The following is a 26359-nucleotide window of genomic DNA, read 5'->3' as shown; positions in this document are numbered from 1 at the left end:
GCCAGAGCCATGCCGGCTCTGCCGTTCAAGTGATTTTAGCAATGATGGAATCCCACCATTCTATTCCCACTGGCGCCACCACGTGTCGGTCTATGGTGTGGTCAATGGACTTGCGTAAACGCAAATACGCACCGCGTTATAACTGCCTCCTTGCCTATATATACACTATATGAAATTCAATGCGTCAAAGTTTCGCGATTTTGCTTATATAGCTACCGATACACCTGTATTACGCTTGCTTTCACGATTCCCATCTTCCGGACCAAATGGTTAGCAGTTACGTCGAGTATCCAGCTGCGTTGATTAAACTCTGTTTATATGTATACTACGGTACACAGAGCGTATACACGAATCTCGATAATACTTGTATATGTTTAAGTCAACACTCTAGCCTCCACTATTCAATGGCTCTGCAATTAATTTCATTTGACAACGTCGGAAGATCGAGAGATTGAAATTACATACAAGAGTTTTAATCACTGTCGCGTCGTACGCGGGGTGTTGAGTGTGAATGGTGTGCGACCCCTGCCCTACAAACAAAATTAAAACTGTCTCGAGTCGAATATAATCGAATATCAAAAAATATCGAAAAACAAATATTTCAAAATTTAAACATTCTATCTTCAATGTTTACCACATATAATATGTAATATAGCTTATCTCCATATATATACGTACACTTGTTTCTACTATTCCATTTACGAAATTTTCAACGTTTATGCAATTTATTATTGCCGCTGGGAAGGATTCGCGAGAGGTATTCAATTTTCTCAAATTGCGGATCGGTAAGATAAGCTGTATAAGGTTAACTGAAAGACATATACTATATATATATATATATATATATATATATATATATACAGACGTATGCATTCCGAGTGGAGAACAAGGTGTCCATTATTTCTCGTTGGATATCAGAATGCAAATTGTTGGTTCGCCAAAGATAGGTACTGCGCAATATCACATTAAGCTACACCGCTGCTACCTGTTCATGTCGAATGAACGAATGATCGGTGAGAGTCAACACCGTTTAATCTCTACATTCTTATAACGGCGGGGGCAAAAATATTCCAGAGGTGCACGCGTTCTGCTGGATCCCTGCCAACTATTTTTATTGCCGCGATACTCGGCAACCGTGGCTGCAGCCGTGCTGCACCGTGCCATTCGATTCCGCCCAGGAAATCTTCGCTCATGCCCACTGCATATACACTTGAGAAAATAATCAAATAAAACCTCTGCCCCCATACTATACGGTTATCCAAATAAAATAATAAACCGTATACATCTTAGATTTTTCTCTATAAAATATCCGGCGAAATTAAACGAGTGGAAAATCATTATTTGATTTTCGATAAACGCCCTCGCGTATACAACCTTGTAATATTCTTGCATGACTCGAATTTTGCTACTTTGTTTCATTTACGATATAACGCATTGATCATATATTTGCTATTTATTACGTGCAACGATATTTTCGCCTGCCGATCAATCGCCGCTGCAAACTCTCGCAGCATCCACCGCGCAAAACTCTATTTATATATATATATATATATAAACGCACTTGATTGCAAGTCCATCCTGTTTGCGGATTAAATCACCCGGAGACTCATGAATATGGATCGAGCATTGTGCACGTTCGTGCTGCTCTGCCTGGACTGGCCGATTATGCACGCCAACGAAATTTCTATTTCTTGATAAATAGCACTATTGCTTCCTATTATCCAAAGCCGAGCTTAACCCATTGAATTAACGTCTCGACGGACCGGACTTCTCTCCTAATGAAAACCATCGACATTTAGAATGAACTCGCCTATACGCATTTATTGATCGTTTAACGGCAAAAACTTGTCTCTCTACCCAACACGTTCTAAAATAAACGACAATTATTTTCTTGTTCTATTTCTACAGAGATTTATTTCTAAAGTTCCCTAGACGGTGTTAAGTATATCCTGTGCCTTGATGGAGCTAGTGCACTAATCTATCTCAAAGTGATAACGTGTCAGAGAGTACGTGAACTAAATGGGATTTGGCGGAGAACCATCTACGGGAAACTATGGCGCTTTGAGATATCGGGTGATAATATTGCCATATATCTCAACAGCTAATATGGTACACGTATATACTCGTAAAATACCTTGCGATCGTCCTATCCGTGAATTATTGCACGCTTCGTCATTGTTTAGCGCTGAAACGGATCGCAATTTATATTATATATAGCAGCTGTATACAGGCACACCCTATTCCGGGAATTAAAATTCTTTTCAATCTTTATAATATTATAAGAATCGGAGAATTCATCATTAGTTTTCTGGAATTTTTTCTCAGTGCTCTTTCGACCCACTTCATTCTGGAACGACAACGTTACAAACGGCGACGTTGGAGTCTCGTGCTGATTTCGTTCTAAAATACACTTTATGGAACATGGACTATTCGAGAAGAAGCGAAATAAAGTGTGCACTAATTTTGACTATTATGCACTCTTAGGCAGCACGTTGAACTCAACGAAAAACTTGCCGAAGAGTTTCGCGCGTGTGCAAAGTGAAAAGAACATTTAATTCTGCAGACAATGTGTAACGATGAAATATCGAGGCGTCGATCATCGATAAATCTCGAAGCGCGAGAGCAGCGCCAATCGAGGATGGGCGGACGGTGCCACTTCAGACGATACCTTTATCAGTTCTCTTGGATTCGTTGTTGGTTAGTTCGTTTCTAATTTCTAACGTTCGAGAACTTGGGAGATGAAAATCGGTGAAATCGTATTGTTCTTTCTTTGAACAGCGATAGAGAATCCAGCGTCCTTCGATAACGGATCGTGTTTCCATACTATTCGATAATGGCTTCTCTCATTATTAAATTGACGTGCATTCATTTCTCGCATCGAGCACCCAGCGTTTCAGTGGCTGCAATCACGTACCATGGCAGCTAATGATCCCCAACCTACATGGTCGTCGTAGGATGATAGGTGATATTGGAATACGTAGTGAGCACAAATATCATTACGTTGAACATATTTTATTTGTAGAAAAGACAAATCTCAAATCGAGTGGGGGGGGGGGGGGGGGAGTGGAAACAGTGTGCGAGAGGCTTTAAAGTCAATTCTCGACGATGGTTTACTTACTATGAAAACAAACATCCAGTAGCAGTGTCAATTAGGCGAAATCTTTTAGGTTAAGTCAACCACTTTGTATACATCAGCACACGTGTTCCGTCGTCACGGGAGGCGCATTATTCAAACTGGGTAAGTAATACTCCTGACGTTAAATAAATATCAGATTATTAGCCAACAATATTCCTCGCATTAATTTCCATCCAAGCCGAAATACCGGTTTGGCGACTAGGACCATCCTTTAATTGCTTAACCAGAAGGTAGGTAGGTACTCTACTAATAATGTAAATAATAATTACAGTTGGATGTTAAATTATTTAATCGTAGTCCTTAATTGGCAATTAATAATCTCGCGACGCAATTATAAAGTATACGTAGATTATTTTATCCGAACTATATTTATCGGTCATGGTAGGCTACGCGCGAGATACAAGAGCTGAAATCTAGTGGCGCGTAAAGAATTTTTAAGTTTATTCAAGATTCTTCAACGCGATCCAGTGTTTTGTGCCGTAAATCACTTGGAGATGTTATTAAATATTCTAGTACGCTTCTATATATTGGCGAGAGGGTCTATTTTTAAGTATGCCCTAAATATCTAACTAAGAGTGTACCGTCTCTGGTTTCCTTGCCGTTATCATCATTGTCTTAGTTTACAAGCTACAGAATCCAGAAATAAAACTAGAGACGTGCATATCGTCGAACGATCGATATGTTTGTATGTCTGGAGTTGGTTTTAGTTCTACAAAGTTCGTTGACTCCATCTGTTCCTTCTTCTCAACTTTTTTAGCAACTCTTTCCACAATGCAGCTTAAGCTAAAAATCATCAGGGCGAAAAAGCATTTGTAAGCTCAGCGCTATTTTAAATGGGTGTTATTATGCAAAAGCGTAATCTACATTTTTATTGGTCATACGATAGCTACAGTTGTACCAAGTGTCGATTATTTTTATTCAGTTTCATTGCCAATTGTGCATAGATTCGCATTGCGAAAATTCATTAATACTGCAGACATCCCCCTGTGTTCCGGTGCATAACAAACTTGACACGGGCAAGATAGTATATTTACTTGGCGAAATGTGCCGAGCGGGTCTTCAACTCGCAATATTATTTTTAACTTTATCCAAAGAGTAAATACAAATCGTAACTTAGGATTAACAACGGAGTAGAGAGCGCATACACATCATACAGCATCATAGTTTAAAATCCATCTCGACTCGCTTTGTATTTAGCATTCTTTTTTTTTTTTTTTTTTTTTTTTTTACGATTCTTACAATATACAAGAGCCATCAACACAACATCCAACACGACAAAGAGTACTCACTGCGAAAGAATTGCCGCAACGCCAATACGATACGTCCACTTCCTCGTGTAGAATTATTACAGAATGCAGATAATATTCCAAATATTTGTCTTCGCGCGACAAAGATATTTTAATGTATTTAATGGGAAAGATTAATTTCTGGAATTTCACCTTTTCTTACGCAATCATATGATCGACGATCCGAATGACATGTTTTTCATAAAAATTGTGCAGAATTTTCTCTTGCAGTACTAAGTCAAGTCGAAATAATGCTGCATGGTTTAGCCTTATCTCTTGGTTCATCACAAACTATCCAATCACATTGCTTCTTGCTTCATTTGCACCGTAACATTCGTGGTGATCTTTTCCGACAGTTTTGGCTAATACGATTTTACGACGGTTCGCTGAGCAAAGAAGAAGAAAGTCGACTCGGGAGCGATTATCTTTTTCCTAGTCTTCACGTCCTCAGGGAGTCGAGCCATGCATCTGTCTAAATTATAAGAAAAGCCTAATTAAATTTCGTCCTTTTACTATATAGAAACTTCTCTCCTCTCGCAGTCTCGTAGAGAAGAAATATTCATTCGCGATAACAATATGTCCAATATATATATATATATATACACAGTGTCTCTTCTCTTAGTCAAACATTCTCCAATTATTTTTTTATGATATTCTGAAAATAAAATTGCTTCATGGGAACATGGTGAATTTTATAGTCTCGCACAAGCATTATTAGAAGCTCGTTGAATTCGTTATGCGAAACTGTCTGTAGATTGACGGGCGGAACGGAAAGGAACTCGTGTAATACGCGCCAAGTGATTAAAAGTCCATAAAACTAATAAAAACTGACTATTTACGGGCGTAATTAATATCGAGTAAAGAGAATATTTAAGCTTTATTGGTAAAGGGGAAGAAATTACGTGTTTTTATAGGTTTTAACGGCTAATTTTACAGATGAATTCAAGATGGCAGAATTTTTCAGAGACTATGATTTATCGGAAGATCTCTCAGGACAAGGTTTACTGTGCAAATCGCGTTTGAGCCTTCGCTCGTACGGTCCGCCATTGTCCGTATAGGCTCAACAGGTCCTTATAGATCGACGGTTCTCCTAATGTTCGTCTCTTACGATAGCTCGGATCAATCTATCCTGCAATCAAAGTGGACGCTTACTACGGACGCTAACAGGGGCATGGAAAATGTCGCAATTACTTTGCTAATTTAATCAAACGGAATGTGAGATTCGCGATGAGATCGAAGCTCGAAACTACCTGCAGGTGTTCATACGTCGTGTCTCCGCCGTTCTCTTGCCATCCACCTACAAAAAGGTGCAATTGTCTAAAAAATTCAAGAACCACATTTGAGAAAAATTGCGTAACTTTTTGTAACTCTCAGGCAAGAGTCGAAAGATTACCTGGAGATTAAAGAAAGTTTCTACGATAATCCACGTCTGGCAGTATGCGAATAACCAACGTAAGTTTTGATCTGATAGTGGGTGAGGGGGAAGAGGAGGAGTGGCTGGGAAGGGGAGAGTTTCTTTGGGTAGATCGCGAGGAACGGATGGTGGGGAATACGTGACTTACCTTGGCATAACATACTGCCAGGATGGCGAGGCTCGGTTAAACTAATGTAACAAGAATCACCTGGAGATTTTCGAGCCAACTCTTCGTGGAATCTCTGAGTTTAGGGGGAGAGGAGAAGAGAGAGAGAGAGAGAAAAACAGGGCATGCGGCTCTTAGTTGTGCTTCTTTGTCTCGAAAAACCAGTGGATTGATAATCGCACGGAGGTTAGAAATATTCGAATGATTCGATAAATTCCGATAGATGGCTCGTGTCTCGAACTTGCCCGCCTTTTTTCGTCTTTTAACCGACTAGAGTGTGCGACTCCTCTACTGTGCTCTCCGTTGACGAGGAGAAGCGACCAAAACAACCGTAGTGCCACTGCGAGAGAGAGAGAGAGAGAGAGAGAGAGAGAGAGAGAGAGAGAGACGATAAATTTCTTTCCCATTGGAAGCCCTACGGTTTCTCGGGTGGATACGCAATGAGAGCAAGAGAGCATCATGCAGCACGACGCTCGCGTGAAACATGTGAATCAACGAGGATAGAAGCAGGGTCACATCGTCGTTGAAAGCGGCATCGACGGCAATGTCGAGCGCGTGGACGAGTAAGATGGTGATGGGAGGGGAAAAAACAGGTGCTTCTCCCTCTCTCTCTCTCTCATTATACCTGCGATGTGTATGCCCTGTCTCTATCGCGTAACGACGGTACACACGGCGCTACCGGTGTCAAAAGGGTTCTCGAAACCCCTCTCCCTCGCTTTCTCGTACGCTTTGAACCCTCCTCTTACCGTCCTCTTCTCTCCTCTCTCTCTCTCTCTCTCACTTGCTCTCTCACGCCCTCTCCCTACCTCCCTCTCCCTCCCCACTTCCGTACCACACAGCTAGCTTCTCCCTTCCGCACGTCGCTACCTGGCGGCTCGGAAGCGAAAGTATACCCCGGACGAACACGACGACGATGACGACGACGACGGCAACGACGACGGCGACGACGAAGAGACGTCGACGAGAGGCTCGAAAAGGACTAGATAACGAGGAAAGCGGGTATACGTGCGACGACGAAACGTCTTTCCGTAGCCTGCTGGGCGTCGCGGCGCTCACACACCGGCTCACTGAGTCCGAGGTGGGCGACACACGGCCGGATCGGAGGACCGCGGCCACCGCCGAGAAGGACCGAGAGATCCGAGAACCCCAGGCGAGCAACGCGCAAGCGCAACCACCCTAGCCGACGAGGTTTTTCGCTTTCCGCGCACCGATGTATCCTATCCTTTCCTCCGATTCCCCACCCCACCGTCTCCCCACTCCCCTTCCCTTCTTCTTCTTCTTCTTCTTCTCCTTTCAGTTCCTCTTCCAGTCGAGCGAGAACGTCCCCGAGCAAGCCGAGAGAGCCCCGAGACCCTCTTCTTCTTTCTTTTCTCTGCTTTCTTTCACGCTACTTCTAACCACCTTTTCTTTCCACTTTTTTAACGCCTAGCAAGCTTTCAAGGCTATTTTCGAGACAGTTTATTACGGTAGACACGTCAACGGTAGGAGAGAGAGAGAGAGAGAGAGAGAGAGAGAGAGAGAGTCCTATCGCGAAGGACATGCGCACCATGTGTCTCCATCCATAGGCAATAGGACCTTCACGAGTGGAGTCGGGGAAAAAATTGTCACTGCTGATGTTCCTCTTTAGGAATACCAGCCACTTCCATCCGGTAGTAGAATTTTCTGTGGCGAGCCTCGTGCTTCTCACTTGAATTGATCGCTGCTTTAACGGCCCGGATGCTCGTACCGTAGCTCCAAGTCGTTAATTAAGTCATTACGCGAGAGAGAGACCTCCAAGCACCTTCGGTTAAGACGGTCCTATAGCAGGAACTGACGTACAAAAAACCGTGCCTATCTCACGTAGCGTCATGCAACGCTGATCATGATAAACGATACAAATCGCCTGCTTTACTGCATTGCAAAAAGAAGGAGACTCTCTCTCTCTCTCTCTCTCTCTCTCTCTCTCTCTCTCCCCTTAAAAAATATCTGCTTTGTTAATAATTCTACAATAGGACTACTCGTCGTAAAATCAGATATCTTTCCATACATAGTGATGAAAACGTACCTGCTCGAACGTTCCAGCGTGTCAAATTGAGACCTGGAACACTTTAGGCAAGTTTCTGACACTATGTGTGCTGCGTGGGTTTTGCAAGATTCAAAATATTCTAAAATCTTGTCAATCTTGTATCTGGTAAGCAATAATACTGCCGCCTCGAACACTCTCAGCTTCCCAGCACTTGGAAAATATAAAAGACTCTTATACGTGCATACAGTATACCAGATGCGCACAAAAAGCATGACTCCAACAGCTCTCTTTGAATTAAAAGCTTCGTCGATTTCCCAACGTCAAATCTGCTGTACTCTCGTGCTGCCGTTATGAATAATTTTCTATTTCTTATCTCCGCTGTATGTGTTATGTACGACTGTAAATATTTGTTAAATATAAATGGACCTCTTCCTACTGAAAAATTTAGAAATGGAAATTGAAATTAGAAGCACATATACTGTACGTTTGGGTTTAAATGTTATAGCTGTTAGAATATTTTTGTTGATAATCCAATATCGTTCAATCACACGAGAGGACTGAGAAATTTCGTTCTATGGTTGCAACTGCATTGAGAAAAATGGGAAAAGTGTAAAAATCGAGTGTAATGTGTGTGCATGTAGTATATGGTAGGCTGCGAGAGCTGCAATTACTTAATTGCTTATATCTGATTGGACGTTGGTGGGTGGTGGGGAAGCGGTGCACTCGGCTCGTGATTTGTGCATCGTACGTTCGGCGCATCTTCATTGGTTCGTCTACCTAACGGGTTCACGAATCAGCCATTCATTTCTGAAAGGTTCTCGCCGGCCCCGACTAACTTTCACATGGGAAGAATTCAACTAGCGCTTGCATCAGAGAGCTTGCAGTATCGCAAACATTTTTATGCGGAATAAAAAAGAGAGAAAGCTATATTTGTAGAGAGATTATCGAAGTCAGGAAAGAATGATCGGTGGTGCGTAAGATGCTGGGATTGGACAGGACTGTCCCGTTCACTGCTAACGAATTGCAGAGAAGGATAACAAACAGAGAAGAGACTGACGAAGATATCATTGAGGAAAATGTACATATACATAGTGTGTATAAATATACAATAAGAGAAAGCAGGCAGGGAGAGAAGGCAGTGGTGTACGTAGTGAATAAGAAGTGAGTGCAAGAAAGAGAGACATCCGGATGAGGGAGGGGGTTAAATTATAAAGAGGCGCCCACTGGTGGTAGCCGAAGCAAATGCCAGTATCAATATGGCCGCAGTGATGCCAAAAGGTAGACCGTCGGTCTACGGGATTTCCCCCACTACTTACAACCACAGAAGCAGGCTCATGCCCGTGAGGCATGCGGGCGCGAGCCTGCTTCTGTGTTGTAAGTGGTGGGGGAAATCCCGTAGACCGACGGTCTACCTTCTGGCATCACTGTATGGCCGTTTCCGAGGACACAGTATGAGGAGAGACGCTGCTATGTTAGTTTCTTCTAAACATAATATGAGATGTGTATTGTGATCGGAGATAGCAGTTTTACATAACTTCAAAGTCAAGAAAATGAATTGTGCTACGAAATTATCGCTCACTCGGATACAGAGTCTTAAATCTCCGGTGAAAGGTACGTGCATTTTCAGATCTCTTTCCCTTCCTTCCCTATTTTCTCCCCTAAATTAAATTGTGCTTCGTGTGGAAGCCACGCGGAACCTAGCACGCATTCCCTTAGACGCACGCTCAATCGATTTCTTACTACATTTATTGATAATGTCATTCACCGCTTTTATTTTAAGGGCTCCATAAAATAATAAGTTTTTTAATTCTCTCCCCCTTATCTTCTCTCTCTCTCTCCCCCCTTACCCTCTCCTTCACTCTCCTCTCCCTCTTCCGTATTCTGTATCTAATAATTTTTAATCATTTAGTAACATTTTCAAATTTTTATTAGTTTTTTCGAACTTATCTTAGTAAAGGAAATTGCACGTGACGACAGTTTTTTTTTTGTTTTTCTTAAATTTAATTGAGTTCCGGGGTAGATAAGACGCTGCAATTTTTTTTTCAGTACCGTCTGATTTTTCGCGAGCTTCTCATTTCAGCTTCATTTCCATTTTGTGCAAATGAGGGTCACTCTTTCTTACTTGAAATCCATCCCACATTACAAAAAGATAACTTAAAATCTATTCATAGTATAGTACTTGAAAAAGTAGAAAGGTTTTTGTAATATTTAGACTAATGAATAAACAATAAAGCTTTAGTATTTGCAAAAGAAACATCTAGTAAATATAAACAAATACACTTGATTCATCATTGATATTTTTTACAGTAAATTATTGGAATTTCTAAATTAAACTTCCTTTTAGATAAGAAAGAGACTCTTTACCATAATGCATCAACAACAACAATTAACAAAGATGATGCTGAATTATCAATAGTAGAATTGTTTCCTTGGATCTCAGAATTTAAGAAAAAGTGCAGATGCTTGCTTTCAAGCCCGACTATGGCTTCTTTAACAGAGCTTATGCAATACTATTTCAGGTAATGTATATAATGAAGTATAGTTGAGCTACATTCTGAAATCAGCTGAAATCACTGAAAATGCTGAAATTTCCTCATATTGTGTGACATGTCTCATAGAAATTAAGCTAATTTTGGAATGTTGCCTTGAAATCATATAACCAGTAATAGCCTTCTTGGTACTGGTTGATCAAGTAATGCTAAAATATCAGTGAACATAATAATGGCAAAGCTCAGTTCATATTTGAATACTTGTCTTTTTATTCATAATTAATTATATAAAGTCTTTACAATGTCTTTCAATGATTAGAACTTTTGTCTGGGTTGATTCATTTGACTTATTTCTCTATGTTTAAATTAATCATTATTTTTCAAATTTATTTACAGAAATGTGAATATTAGTGTAATTGAGTGCTATACCAATCCTCTACTAGCAACAAAATTGAAAGAATCTATGAGTGAAATCTTACTTTTCTTCTTATATATTAATCGATGGCTTTTTGTGGTAAGAATAATTTCATCCTTTTCTTCATTTTATAGTCTACCTTCAAACACTGAAAAGCAAATATTTATTCCTTCATTTTTTTTAGGATTGCAAAAAGAGCATATATTTAAAAAATATGTCTGACTTGTTAGCAAGGTATATTGACTTGGAATTAAAAGTATCAGAAAAAAGTAGAGAGGATCATTGCAAAATTAGTGCAAGATTAACTTCTTGTCTATATATTTATCTTGGTATGTGGTTTTCATTGTTAAAAATAAAATTTTAACATATTCAAGCTCTTTCCATTTTAAACATTTTTCTAATATTTACAGAACATTCCACAGAGCATTTACTAGATACCATAATAAAAATACAATTTATGTGCTGTAGCTATCATTCTATTTTGGATCCAATAATAATGTAAGTAATAGTATCAAAATACTCTTCGGTTTATAGCTTTTTTTAGGATTCATTCTAATGAGCATATTTTTGTACTCTAGGAAGATAGTAAAAAATTTGCCTGTACATCCAAAGTCAAATAACATGTACATTCGCTATCTTCTGGTTTATCACCTCTGGAAGAAAATAAACATGGAAACAGCTGTAAAAAATCGTATTGCATCTATTGCTGTCTCTTCTCTCGGACCACTCCCATCAGATTTTCCATTGTGTATATTTCAAGATGTATTACCAAAAGTGCCAAAGAATCAACCAAATTCTATACAGTTTTTACTGAATCATAAGTTTGATATAAAAAAATCATGTGAGCTGTTTATACAAGCTCATGCAACTAACAAAAATGATACTCAAAGTTTAGAACCAAGTATGAACATTAAGAGCATAAAAAAAACATTTAGCAAGAACGAATCACAAAGGGTGAGTGATGCCGCACTTTTAAAACCTATACTTACAATATTTTCTACTACATTTGTACATTTCCCTAGGTTAACTAATATTTTCTAGCACATAGCATACTTCTCTAAATTCTCACGCCTTTTAATATGGATTCAAAGTGATGAACACTAAAACAACTCGTGAAGTGTTAGGGTTAATATTTTCCTTTGGCTTACAGGTGGTGGATACATCTATCAGCCATCTTGAAGATGATAACTCAGGTTTATCAGATAAAATTAAACAATCTCAATCTTCATTTAAAAGTTCAACTGATTCTATTAGTATTTCAGATAAACCCAACTCAAAACCGTTAATTACTATTTCTAATGATAATAATACAAATATCAGTAAAAAGTCATCAGTTAAGTCCAGAATATCGTTATATCGCCAAAAATTGCGGAAAAAAAGAGAGATTATTGTTATAGATTTAACAACTGATGTTATTTCTGAAAAAGTTAAGAAAATACACAGGACTAAAAAAATTGCCTGGTTGAAGGCAGTAAAGAAAAAAGCTGGACATCTAACATCTCATGAAGCTATGCACAAAATGAAAGTAGGAAATAATGAGGAATCAAAGGAAATAGCCTTTCATCGTGAAGATTCAAAACCCAATCAGGAATTTCTTGATAGAAATACCAAATGCAATCAAGCACCTGCTATTGAAGATTCAACATTGAAGAAAAACTCTGAAAATAATTTAGAAAAAGAAAACCTGAAGAATAAAAACTTGTTGGTGATAAGACCAGCATCAGTAATCATTAGTGATTCCTACACTCAAGATCGTCAAGAATTATTCCACCCTAAACATGATCTGAAGGTTAGTGTTAATAATGCTAAAACATTATCAGAAAGAACTTTGGAGAACCGAAATAATATTGATACTATTAATGAAAATGACAATAGCCTAAGTTCACCTAATTTACTAAAAGAAGAAATTACGAATAATTGGCTGACTAATAAAATAGATCAAGTTACAGAAATTGCCACTAAAAACAGCAAAAATTTAAACAAAACTGAAAAGATTAAAATGAAATTACCTAAAATCAAACGTGACATCATAGTATGTCAAAGTGAGGCTAATAATAAGTTAAAAGATCTGAAAAGTTTGAGTGACGGTACCAAGATACAGAATTCAATGACAAGCTTGAGTGAGGAGGAACAAGTGATGCATAAAAATTGTAGTCAAATAAATAATTGTTTTAAGGTTGTAAATGATGTAAATTATTCTGTGGAAAGTCTGGTTAGTCCAAAAGAAGTAGAGTTAGGATCTAATAAATCTGTAATAAGCTTAACCAAAAGTATGGAAAAAGTGTGTGGGGAAAATTTATCTGTAGATGTAAAAACAATTGGATCTCAGAAAAAGTCTGAATTAATAGATAATACATTAAGTTTCAGTGTTATTACAAATGATCAGTCGGATATTCAAGCAGAATTTGAAGTGTCAAATTATTGTGCGAAGGAAAATGATCAAAAAGACTGTATTTCTAATATTGGAGATCTAAAAGATAGTGATAGAGAAGCAGTACAGTTTACAATAGATAATGTTCAGACGCAGAGTAATTTAAGCAAAGATATACATCCTGAAGTATGTAATAAACATTCAAAAGATATGACCAATAATTCTTCTGATAATAAATCTTTATCTAATGTATTAGAAGTAAAGGTAACAAATTCTTCTAAAAATTTAGAAGATAACAGTGGTGTGGTAAGAGAATCAGTTATCTATGATTTGAATGTTAAAGATGGCAAAATGAAAAAGGGGTTAGACACTTCATGTATAGAACATGCTGATACAAGAAGTAGCAATGGGGATCATGGAAATATTAAAAATACATACCTGATTCAAGACACCGAATTACAAGAAAACATTGATGGTCTCTCATTGTTAGCTAGTGTCTCAGAAAGAATACCACACTTGAAAGCTGAAAGCAGATCTGAATTCAAACACATAAAGGTGAAGGATTATTCTTTGTTGAAAAATACTTCAAATAAAGATGTTTGTGATGAAGAGGCTAGTTTAAATGATTTGCAGCAAATGTCACAGCTGTGTAAAAATCCTACACCTGAATTAATCAATAGGATTGTTGGTATTTGCCCTGAAGATGCATTGGAAAAAGTTGCACTTCAGGTGGAGATTTCCTCGACTAGTAGTACAGATCCTAACACCATTGAAAATGAAACATCGAGTACTCTTTCATATGTTGCAGAAAATTCAGAGGAGTACAATGCATATATGGTATCAAATGATCTTATCTCAGTAGACACCAAGATGCAGTCTGTTAAAGAAAATACAAATGTTATATTGAATGGTGACTCTGTTGTTCTATTACAAAAATCTCCTAATAGCAATTTTTATATTATTAACAAAGCAGTAAAGAGTGAGAAGAAGAGCGATGTGATAATTGGACTTAAAGAGAGACATTGGATACCATCCACAGACGAGTGTTCACCCTTTGAAGTTGTTAATACGACTGATAATCCTTTCTTAAATTTTGATTTGCTTCGTGAAGAGAAGGAAGTGTCTCATGATAATAAGTATGTACTTGGAAACAAAGGGATCAAAGTAGAACCAAAGGAGGCTAATGCGATAAATCTTTTAGATACAAAGGTCTGCTCAAAGCAAAGTGCAATGTCAACTGACTGCGCCATATCTGTTGGACAACATGCGTATCACGAGATTGGTGTACTTAACTCAGGAATCAGCAAAACATCCGAGAAACGAAAAGCACCAGTAATATCGAGTCTTAATTATGGTCAAAGTGTCAAGCAAGAATATAATCACACAACGCTTAATTGCGGAATGGATGGATATGCAGGTGAGCATACACATCCACACGATGTTATTGATAATCAACATGCATTGCACATACCCGTAACCCATCCTAATACAATGTCCTCCATTTACGCGAATTGCCCTGGTACCCCGGCCGAGCTATATGTGCCATATCATAAACACTGTACTCCTGTTTCCTGTAGCTTACAAATTAATGCCACGGCATCCTTACATCAACACTCTCAATCTGGTAACACATGTGGTAGATCGCATTGCTCGTGTTTGAATTGTACATACGATATCGTTACGCATTGCCGACAATGTATACTTCCCTCAGCCGAAACGCATTTACCTCGCATCGAGAGCAACTCCTATTATACCTTACCTACGCCTTCTCCAGTATCAATTTCTGGAGTCGATGAGCAGCACAGCAGAATAGAGAATGAGGCAGTAAAGGCCAAACTCTATAATGGTAACAATGATGATAAATTATTGAGTAAAATTGAGCAAGGAAGGATAAAGAAAAGTTTGGATAACAGATTACCGTTTAAAAAAAGATTAAAAGTTCATACCACGACGTCAGTTACTCATAACAAAAAGGTAATAAGGGAGAATCTTGATAATTACCCAGGAGTACCTATGATGTCCATAGCAGCTTTAGAAGCGATAGATAATTCGGAAAAGACTCAAGTTGCTGAACCACCCTATGAGATATCTTATAACAAGATGGGTGATCTACATAATACTCGTCAATTTAGTTCTGACTTAGTGAGATATGATTATTGTAAGGACAATTTTAATTCCCATGGTCATCACAAAGAAGAGGACAGCTCTAAGACTGAAAGAATACATGGTCAAGAGAATAAATCGGTGTATCAAGAACCTTGTCGTCAACGAATGCTGAAGATTCCGGCGCAACAAAAGCATGTAGCAATGTCGGGTACAACATATTTAAAACAAACAGTGACTGAACAGGAGAAATCTAATAAAAAGTGTAGAAAGACGCAATCCTCGTCCAAACAAGTTAGAAGTTCAAAAAGAAAAATGCCTAAGGTAAATTATTCTCTTGATACATGCTATCCAGATGTTGAACCGGAGTGGAATCCGTCCGGTGAATCTAAACGCAAACGTAAAAAAACTAGTCGATGATCAATACTATTCTCTAATGAAAAGACCTTGTTGTAAGAAAGATTGGATAGAAAATACTATTTTAGACGATGCAATGCTAGAAGATTATACATATGTACATTATTTGAGCTATAGATACACTTAGTCATGTGATAGCTACGTGTAGTTATGGGGAGAGCCTCGGTATTTGAAACTCCTTAAATTGTCAAGTTTAAACAAATTTCTGCCCCGAAGAAATTTCATAAACCTGCATTTCAAGATTATCAAGCGTTAATTAAAAATGTTAAAGTTCTCAGACATTGAAGAATGTACGCTTGAATAATTCCTAAATGCGTGCATTAGAGATATCATAAACACAATTTACACCACATTAAATATTCCCTTTCTTTTCTTATAAATTAATAATGAAAATATAAAGTTATGTAAATACTCTATTATAAATATTTCCTTTTTGCACTTTTCACTTGTACGATATCTGTATATTTACACATACATAAACCTTAAACTTCTTTGAAGCCTGTGGTAAGAAAACTTTCTTGCATATCAGAGAGTAATTTTAAGAAAATATCTTTACTTTATCAAAGCATATTAAATTTGATTTATTTATTTTTTTCATTTAGAGATGGAGCTGAATAGCGAAAGATGAAGTAGGATTTATCATTGCAAGGTAAACAACAAAAACCAGTATTAATGTTTAATAAGAGATTGGTTTCTTTCTTGCAAATAACTATATATTATTTTTAATTCAGTTACACCTGGAAAAGGTTTCAAGAAATACGAGAGTTTAATATTGCCCTCTTGATAATTCAGCAGGGGAACTAATACATTACTAAACCGTCTGATATGAACTGAAAAAATTTATCCTGCAGGTAATGTATAGGTATATTATTGTACTTTTATTAGTATATATTTAGTATTCAATTAGTATATTGTACAACAAGGGAGGAAAGTTGACGATTGGGCACGAGTGTAATTTTGGCAGCACGAGCGAAGCAAGGGATGCCATTTACACGAGTTCATTCGGTAGTATACCATATGAGACTGAAAGGCATTATGGCCGAAAAACGTTATAACCGAAAAAGCACTATGTTTAGATCAATGACAATCTGTCGTAAGCTTTTTACCGACAGTACATAGTGATAGGAAAATGCTTACGACAAGTTTCGATTGATCTGAATATGCTACTTTTAGACTATAATCTTTTTCGGTCATACGATATACTACCATTCAATTGTTAAATTATTTCATTCCATGTTACACTCGATACTTTTCATCATAGTTAACTATCGGACCGTGAAAACGGATGTTTTCAGTCAGTATCAACAGCGAATGCGCATTAAAGTTTTACTTAATTTTCGGGTCAAAGGAGCGAGATATTTTCTCCCAAGGAACAAAAATGGAGTAAAACTCTAGTACGCACGCACGGCTAAGGCGCGTGATTCGTGAAAATTAGGCTGTTTTCGGCCCGGTAAACTACGTTGAAAAGGTTCAACTTCCATGCACATGTAATGACAAAATTCTCTCGAATCCAAATGAAGTACCATCTTTAAACGAATTAACAATCTTGTTTGAAACATTTCAGATTTGTCACCTGATAACTTTGAGTGAAAAATGTCGATAAATTTGCCAAATAATGCAACACAACCGTAATATCAGCAAATATTAATTGTTGGTTACATTTATTTATTTTTGTTTTCAAACTGTCCACTTGTTATGTACTGCATTATAGTTCGATATTTTTCTGAAGCAAATTAAGTTATAAGTCAATGCATAATTTTATTGTAAATAGTTAAACTAGTCATTCGAGAATCTTAGATGTATTAAGAATTTCAGCATCAATTAAAATAAGGTGATAAAGAACTACTCGATAAAAATAAATGATATTTTTTCGCTGATTTATAAATGTCCGGTCTTGTGTTAAAGACGCCTAGGGATCGTGTTCGTAGTAATATAAAATTAAAACATTCGAGCTTTACCAATGATATAAAAATTATAGAAAAAGTATAAAAAAAAGTATTTTGAAACGTGCAGTTAAAAAAATTAGTGACTTTTGATAACTAGTTGATATCTTATACAAGTCATTCACTTCCTACGCTAATTTTAAACAATTTCTGCTGCAGACCGTTGTTTATACTAAAAATATAATGTATAACAAGAAGTTCGAAATTATTATCTGCTGGAGTAGTAACGTTCTTGCAGAATGATTTTACTTGCCCATTTTTTATTAATTAGACAAATTTATTTCGAATCAGGTGGAAGGTATGAGCAGCTTGAAAAATGATTAAATTTTTATACTAGAGAAAATATTTGGCTGGCAACCTAATTTATGTTCCTATTTTTTATTTGTACGTATTATCTGCACTTTGCTGTGGCACAATTAAAAAAATTACTAACAAAGCATTAAAGAATTTCATTTGTTTAGTAAACTGATATATAGTATTTAGATTGAATTATTTAAACATTATGCAGCAGACTTTATATTGACATACTATTTTATTGCCGTTTCCTAATACCTGATCTCGAATCTGTGATCACTATCTAAGCGGTAGCTAATATTTTTTTGTACAAAAATTGTACCTTATTAAGTACTTTCAATAACATTAATCTGCCATCGCCAAATGTGTGATTATTATGATTTTAACCAATATGGTAGACTTTTAATTAAATTTAAATGGATTTTTATAGAGAAGACAAGGCTATTTATCCCTTTAAGCAATTCTGAATTTTCTTAATTGAAGTTCGAATTAACAAAAGTTTTTTTTCCTTCCTATGCTGTTTGTCCACGTGCAAATTTTTGTGCAATATTTTGCGCGAGTTAGGATTGCGAGTAGCTTGCACAAAAAGCTCACTATGGACACGCGCACCTATCCAAAAAATATACAATTAAAGCTAATAGAAAATATTATACTTAGTATTTTTATTCTTAATATAGTCACATTTATTAATTTCCAGCAGAAAGTCTGATAATTTTAAGTTATATGTAAGGAAAAATCATTAGATAAATGTATTAGTTAGGCAGTTTAAATTGGCAGCTGCGATGCGTATATTTATGCCGTAGCATATATTATGAGCTATATATTACTGTTAATATATATATGTATACACATAAATACATTGCATATGCTGCGTATAAATTGTTCAATAGTCACAAAATGATCATAGTGTACGCGTACAAGTTATGAATGAAAGTCTTGCGCCATACAAATTAATTCACTTAGTCTAATATTACATTAAATGCCTCATTCATTCGTGTTCATCAACAATTCAGTATTGTATATTCAGAAATAATTTTTACATAATGATAAATAAACTTGTAATTATCTATATTTATAAAATGTGTGTACCACATAATGTTACAAACGAATACATGTGGAAAGTGAATGATATAAATTATTATTTTACCCGTGCTCGTATTACATTTTTGTTATAATTATTAATAATATAGCATAGAGTTGCGCTATAATACTCCAAAATCAAAACATTCGCATGAGTTTATCCTGTTTGTGAACATATTTAATCTATTTCTGTATTTTCATCAAACAATCCATAAAGTGTTTTGAATTAGAAGAATATTTTTAAAGATACTTTAAAAAATAGATTGTGAGAAAATTTTTTTCAGATACAACATATACATTAATTAACATTAAATATAAATCGCTTAATCTGTAAATATAAACTGATTATTATTTTTGTATTATAGCATAAATGACATCAAAAATAATAGGTTCAATATTTTATTTACTTTTTTTTTATTAGTTGTGTATGTGTGTGAGTGTGTATATGTGTGAATGACAGCTATTGAAAAATAAACAGTACAAATCAAATTGTAGATAAAAAAAATTATTTCCACTCTTTATCCTTTTCCCTGATTTTTGTTATATTTGAATAAAAAAAGACAACATTATACAAAAAATCACTTTTTATTTCTCAACTTATTAAATAGCAGTATTCTAGACGATACAATTGTAATTATTTATAATCTGTACAAATTATAATTATAATTAAATATTAATGCTTGAATCATTATTCCGATATATTTTTTTCATTGCGGACATAAAAATATTTGTCTTATTTTAATTTAAAGAAATCTCACATAGTAAGAACGATTTTAATGGAATCTCGAATGCCGACGTTAAATTTACAGATCGAAAACACGGGACAACGATAGGACGCGTTATTTTTCATCCAATCTCATTTCCTTTGATCTTTTTATATTTGTTAGGAGTTCCTCTTTGTATTAAAGAAGCATGCCATTTCAATTTGCATGATACATAAAAAAAGCATGTTATTTATTTCTTTCTTTTTTAAATCTGATGCAATAACTACAAAAAGAAATCCCTGATGTTATCAAGTTGTTGGGAAGAAGATGAAATCAGTCATCAAATAACAGTGTATCGTTTACCCGCGTTTTCGATTTGTAATATGTCGGTAAGAAGGATCCCGTTAAGTGACGATAAATTTAAGGTACAGGGTGGATTTTTTTTATCTTGGAATATGGAGATATCTTTAAAAGTAAGTATTTTAGAAAAGATATTTTCAAATAAATGATGTATAATTCGATTGGGGATATTAGCACGGAAAACTAATTTGGTTACATTTCGCATATAACTTTACTTTATAGTTTCTAAAAAAAATATTTGTAGTATTATAGCACAAGGGGAACGATTTAATTTCCCATTCCTTATAATGATATTATTAGTTAGACCTTGAAAGGTTATTTGAAGATTATTTGAAGGATATCTTAAGTATTTTAAATGATAACTATTTCTTGTTGCATATTCCAGTAGCTTATCTCATGAGATTTCCTAAATATTACATTATATCATCATTTTTTCAGACATTCATAAAATATTTTGATTTAAAATTACATATAGGTGTAGGGTTCGGATAAAATAGTGCGCGCAACCGCCATGCATAAATAGGCACAGTCACTCATCTTGTTATAATTTCAAAGCGAAATGTCTTATAAGTGACAGAATGAAATGACAAATTATTAATAAGGTGGTTGGAAAAACTTTTGAGGCATAAGCTACAAGGCTAAATAACCAAAACAGATTTCCGCTTTAAAAGATCTAAAAATAATTTTTGCATAACCTTCAAATTACCTTTCAATGTCAAAGCAGTCGTATTACTGTATATTTTCCGTAGTTTTTCAGTAAATATCTTTCATGTGAAAATATTTTCTCTAAAAAACGTTTTAAGATATTTCGGTGCTCAAAGACAAAACACTCAATCCGTATATATACTTTTTGAATTTCTTATATAATTCTTTATTTTTGTACATATAGCGCTTGTTATCTATCTATAAAAATTAAACACTTCTTGTCAAATTATATAAATTAAATAAATACCACCAATTGTAAAAATAAAATCCACATAGAAAGTAAACAACTACGAGATGATAAAAACTCATTTATTTATACGTAATATAGTGCACACCATACAATGGTTTTTAAAAGCCCTGTATCCATCCATTATAGTTATTTGTACGTTATATATATATATATATAAATAATATTAGTTGCCTTTTATGAATATTGATACTATTGCTTATTAAATCTAATAACATCACTGAATGATAATAATATGAAATACAATAGGTGGAATCATGTGTTGAAACAGGTGTTAATAGTTAAAGGTTTTTTTGTTCTAAACATACTATTGATACATCTTAGATTATAAAATATATCAATGGTTATATTAATGTCTTATATCGTGAGAGTTGCCTAATTTTAAATTATGAGAATCTGCAAGCTATTGTGCATTTCTAGACTCTGAATATTGCATAATACTTAGAGAATTTTGAACACGTTGCTATCACTCGATATTTGGTGTTCCGATTATTTTTTATTTCAGTTTATTTAATGAACATAATCGCACTTTTAATTATACAGCATTATTACCTAATAGCTTTAATGCAACTAGGGTGACCTTAATGCTTTATAGCAAAATATAAATATGCAATACTTTTGACTTTTAGTAGGTTTGCATATAATAGAATTGAATAGTAACAGTTTTTCACTAGGGAGAAAAAAATAATCTTTTAAACTTTCAAGATCACGAAGGCGCTTCTTCTCGTATACGTTTTAATATGGAAGCGTACACTTCATTTGCAGTATATTTACATCAGTGTATACTTAATTACATGTAATCAACGAATTACACGAGATTTACCTATTGGAATAAATTAGTCATTTATTTGTACTTAAGTTATGTATTTAACGGAACCCCTCATACCGCAATTACAAAGCGAAATTGGAAAATGTGTATCAAAATGATACAAAGTTATTTAACGGGTGATTTTCAAACTCATTATACCATTTTAGCGCCGCTACTAACTGTTCTTTCTAATCAATAGTCAGATTTTCAACAATAAAGTTAATAATCTTAAAAATTCTACGTACTTCTGTAATTATATATATATATATATATGATCGAAAAGCTTTTCAATTTTTATTCTATGTTGAAAATTCCAAATAGTACTTTTCCCCCCGTTTATTCCTATAACAAACGAAGCATTGAGTAAGATATTTTGTATATCTCCTTTTTTGTTATAATTCATTTATAAAAAGGTATTTTTAAGTTAAAATGTTACTTTATAAAAATACATACAGCGAATTGCAATTTGTTCATTTTACAGAAAAGATTTCAAAGTATCCAATTTTTTCCATTCTCTAGAGTAGCCTAACTTATAATTGGACTTTATAACGGTATATCGTTAACACGCGTTTAAAGATTTCATTCTGTAATATCGGTACGAGACATCCCGATAATACCTTTTAAAAAACTAATCAAGGTTATGAGAAGAATAATTTGAAATATCTTCGGAATATATATAGTAAGTTCATGTTCATTACACATAATCTATGGCATTTATATATATATATATATATATTTGCACACTTTTCACAAAGTAGTCTAATATATCGCTATTGATAAAATTCACATATTAATGCTGAAAAATACAAAAAAATTAAAAAGAAAAAAAGTTTAATATTTGTAAGTATTTTATATGTGTGTAACACTTAGTCATCTCTAGACAGGGTGGTTTTCTAATAAATTTTGTTAATGCATTGTTCTTCTATTAAAATGGATACGACACTCATATTTAATAGCCTCATTTAAAAAAATTTATTTGGAATATTAGCTTCCAAGTGAAAGTGAATGTTTATGTTAGTATTTAAGTTTACTGTATATTTATAATATTAATATATTTACGGAATTAATGCAGTCTACAATGAAAATTATACTACTTTAAAAATGATTTAATAGAAAACCACAATTTTGGTGTTCTGATGATCGCATTAAAACCACTAACACCGTCTTTCACAACGAAATAGTTAAAAATATATGAAATTATTTCTTGCACACGAGAGGTTTCTTGTATACCTATCTTTGAATCCTGTATGATCCGAGCTGTTATCTCTAATCATTCTGGTATAAAATGTAGTTGCAGTGTAAAATGTGAATTGATAATGTTTAATAAAAATTAATTTTTAAATCATTGAAACATTTCTACTTCCGAAAGCAATACTTTATAACAAAATTATAAAGAGCCAATGTATTGGTTTCTTAGTCTCTGCAGGTTAAGTGATGTTTGACATAATTAGGCCTGACTAATTGTTTTCATTTCGTCGTATAGTTTTCAAGCATTTAACAACATATTATGTCTTTTGGGAAGTTTTAATGGCATCATACTATTTTGTTAAAAATATGTTTCATAAGAAAGCTACTCACCTATGTTAAGGTTGGAACTATCCGTGCTTGTAAGCTTTGCTAAAAGAAAAAGAATAAATATTATAATCATTTATAGCTGTATATAATTAAACAATATAATAAATTCTTACCTTATTAGTATAATTAATATCTTTGTTATAAGTTTTATATTTAATGTTTAATATATAAGTACTTTATAGCACTATAACTAATAATAATAAGAAGTGTACTTTTCTTTGCAAATATAACATAAACATTTAGAAAATATATAATTCTATTTATATAAATTCTTCAGTAGGTGTGGTATAACATTCCTTAAAGATTTCTTTATCTTCAATTGTCGAGTTTCAAAAAAGGTATCATATGCTTATATCACAGATAAATGTATATAATTTTAATCAATATTATAGACTAGAAACCAACTTTAACAGTAAATACAAATTATTACGAGAAATAAAATATTTGAAAAGCACAAAATCTTTTCTTAATCGAATTTCTACTATATTTCTCAAATGAGTAGACCTGAATATTCTTTATGTTTATTATTAAATTACAACTCTTATTTGACTCTAAAAAGTTTAAGTACCTGGATGAAAGTTTTCTTTTCTTCATGGACGATTCTTCATATGGCGTTCCGCTGTCTTTCTTAACAGTTCTTTTTTTCACTATTTTAGTTGAGGATTCAGCAGTTGTCTTCCAATATTTTGTTCGACGTTTTCCTGGGTTAATTAAGCTTTTTGGAACTACTTTATTCTTCTTCACAAGCAGAATATCCGAAGAGTTTGGCTTCTCCTTTGTATTATTCTTACAAAACCTTTCATGAGATTGACTCTTTAATTGATGCATAATTATTTGGCTTGAGGATTTGTGTGATATAGTAACTGATGGCTTCTTTTGTCGCGTCTTAATATTCAAAACATCTAAGTCTATGTTCATTTTTAATTGTTCACTCTCATATAAATGAGCACTGTCTGTTTGATCTATACTGCTGCAAGGAAGATTAAAATATTTCGAATCTAAATCTTTGTGCTTATTGACTTCCTCATACTGTTTTTTACATTCTGTACTTAAATCAAAAGACCTTTTACGAGAAGACCGTTCAGTTTCTATTTTATACATTCCAACAGTTTCGATTTTAGTTTTTTCATCATCTATGGTCAGTGGTGTAATTGATGCTTGGGACAATTTAATATTGAGATGACGTTGTGGAAGCAGTAGCTCATTGGTTGTATTAGAGGTATCATTCAGATCAGATAAATAGTCAGTTAATAAGCTGTCTTCCAAGTCTTTGCCAGTAAACAATTCTTCTGGACCAAAGTTAATTATACTATTCAGACTTTGAGATTCATTAGTAGTGCATTCTTGAATGTTTTCTAGTATACATGAGTGGATATCTTCAATGGGATTAACCAACAAATTTTTTGTTAATATATTTGTTAGTTTTGAAGAGTTTGTTTCTAGATCATGAATTACTTCTATATTCGGCATGGCGTTATCTTGTAAAACATTTAGTGTAAAATCATCTGATAAATTTCTATTTAAACCAAATCCCACGACGTCTATGTTATTATCGATACAGTCACTATTATTAATAAAAAGATCGGTATTGTACTTGCAAGGCCATATGCTTGAACAATAACTAGATTTACTTGCTGATGATTCAACTTGTAAACTAGCTCGGGTTAAATGTGGATTTATCAACTGCATATTTGTGCACATAGATTCATTGGGTGTTACATCCAAATCAATTAAATCAAAGTCAAATAAAGAATTCGGTATTTCATTAATAGTTACACTTTCTTCAGGCAGTACCTTGATAGAATTACACAATTTATCTGAATCATTGTTTTTGATTAAAGGCTCATTTTCAGATAGTCCAAACAACTGCGTAATATAATTTAGTTTAATGTTTGAATTATCAACACTATTTGGAGATATAGGCGATAATTGTTGATTTTCAAATATAATTTGTTCATCATCTATATTCAAATCGCCAGCTGAGATACTTTCCAAGATATCGACATATTCAAAATCATCGACCAGACTAGCTTCTAATTCTGCATGATTCTTAGATTCATTTTCTAGTGATGAATCTAATGAACATTTAGATTTATGCACAATAGGCTCAGATGAATATTCTTGCATATCTGCAATCGATGCTAAACACTCATCATTTTTTTGCAATGTTAATAAATTTGTTTGTTCATTATTTGTAGCTGATTTGTACCTTGAGTCTGGCTGAAAATTTAAATTACGAACACAATTCATAGAAGGATTAGACATTAAAACTGTATTTTCATTAATTTTCTCATCCAAACAATGGTAATTTTGATTAGATATGGCAGAATTCTCTGGTAGTAAACTGATGTCATTTTCAAAAGATATTTTAGTTTTATTGCTCTTCAAAAATTCATTTTTATAATATGAGGCTAAAAATCAACTGAGCTTTCCTGTAATTATTGAATTAAGTTTTTGCATCCAAAGATCCAGACAAGATTTCATACTCTGATCTGTGTAAACAGTAGCAGAAACAGTACATGTATCATCCTTATGTGCAGGACATGGTCCTTTTAGCTTTTCCGTATGTGTTGCCATAATATACTCACTAATTTTCTTTAAGGTATCCATAAACTTATCAATTTCGTTCAATGGATCAGCTTTTTCATCAGATAAGTTTGGCTTTTTCTCTATTCTTTTGGCCGAATGACAGTTACAGATATTATTATAAAAAGAAGAAATGCTGTCACTCATCTTACAGCAGTTAATATATTCACTTGTAGTGAACGATAATTTTGGTTCATTGACATCTGCCAGTGGTATGGTATGATTAATACTTTTATGATTTTGTGAAGGCTCAAT

The 26359-nt window shown here is 34.4% G+C and overlaps 3 protein-coding genes across 22 annotated transcripts in view; 1 reads left to right on the top strand and 2 right to left on the bottom strand.

Annotated features, from left to right (window-relative positions):
* LOC136783862 (adenosine receptor A1-like) overlaps positions 1–8823 on the bottom strand; it is an 83635-nt gene extending 74812 nt beyond the window's left edge. The window contains exons 1-2 of one of the 8 annotated variants that reach the window (XM_066744200.1): positions 8047–8823; positions 4426–5551 (exon numbers count right to left, since the gene is read on the bottom strand). The gene's annotated coding sequence lies outside the window, so the exon portion shown is untranslated. The other 7 variants (XM_066744195.1, XM_066744196.1, XM_066744194.1 and 4 more) reach the window with 7 other exon arrangements.
* Positions 8824–9407: 584 nt separating this feature from the next.
* Positions 9408–19165, top strand: LOC136783855 (putative leucine-rich repeat-containing protein DDB_G0290503). 11 transcript variants are annotated; one of them, XM_066744180.1, is made up of 11 exons: positions 9408–9618; positions 10352–10526; positions 10893–11010; positions 11096–11240; positions 11322–11409; positions 11490–11865; positions 12062–12104; positions 12174–16306; positions 16405–16451; positions 16534–16653; positions 16726–19165. In XM_066744180.1, exons 1-8 carry the CDS (start codon positions 9558–9560, stop codon positions 15803–15805), a joined length of 4638 nt encoding a protein of 1545 aa, XP_066600277.1. In that variant the 5' UTR covers positions 9408–9557; the 3' UTR covers positions 15806–16306; positions 16405–16451; positions 16534–16653; positions 16726–19165. The 11 variants fall into 11 exon arrangements, with proteins under 11 accessions (XP_066600277.1, XP_066600273.1, XP_066600272.1 ...); XM_066744176.1 differs by having other exon boundaries at positions 12062–16306; positions 16726–16807; positions 17064–19165; XM_066744175.1 differs by having other exon boundaries at positions 12062–16306; positions 16726–17289; positions 17367–19165.
* A 147-nt stretch (positions 19166–19312) lies between these two features.
* LOC136783860 (uncharacterized) lies at positions 19313–25795 on the bottom strand. Of its 3 annotated transcripts, XM_066744192.1 has the most exons (3): positions 24087–25795; positions 23522–23560; positions 19313–22739 (listed from the first exon to the last, which is right to left on the bottom strand). In XM_066744192.1, exons 1-2 carry the CDS (start codon positions 25781–25783, stop codon positions 23539–23541), a joined length of 1719 nt encoding a protein of 572 aa, XP_066600289.1. In that variant the 5' UTR covers positions 25784–25795; the 3' UTR covers positions 19313–22739; positions 23522–23538. The 3 variants fall into 3 exon arrangements, 2 of the variants coding, with proteins under 2 accessions (XP_066600289.1, XP_066600288.1); XR_010824334.1 differs by having other exon boundaries at positions 19313–23560; positions 23632–25795; XM_066744191.1 differs by having other exon boundaries at positions 19313–23560.
* Between the last annotated feature and the right edge of the window lie 564 nt (positions 25796–26359).

Source organism: Prorops nasuta, unplaced genomic scaffold (genome assembly GCF_024137725.1).
Source record: "Prorops nasuta isolate Cenicafe-Biocafe unplaced genomic scaffold, Cenicafe_Pnas_1.2 PNAS00038, whole genome shotgun sequence".
NCBI lineage: Eukaryota > Metazoa > Arthropoda > Insecta > Hymenoptera > Bethylidae > Prorops > Prorops nasuta.
This window is presented reverse-complemented; position numbering and strand designations above follow the sequence as displayed.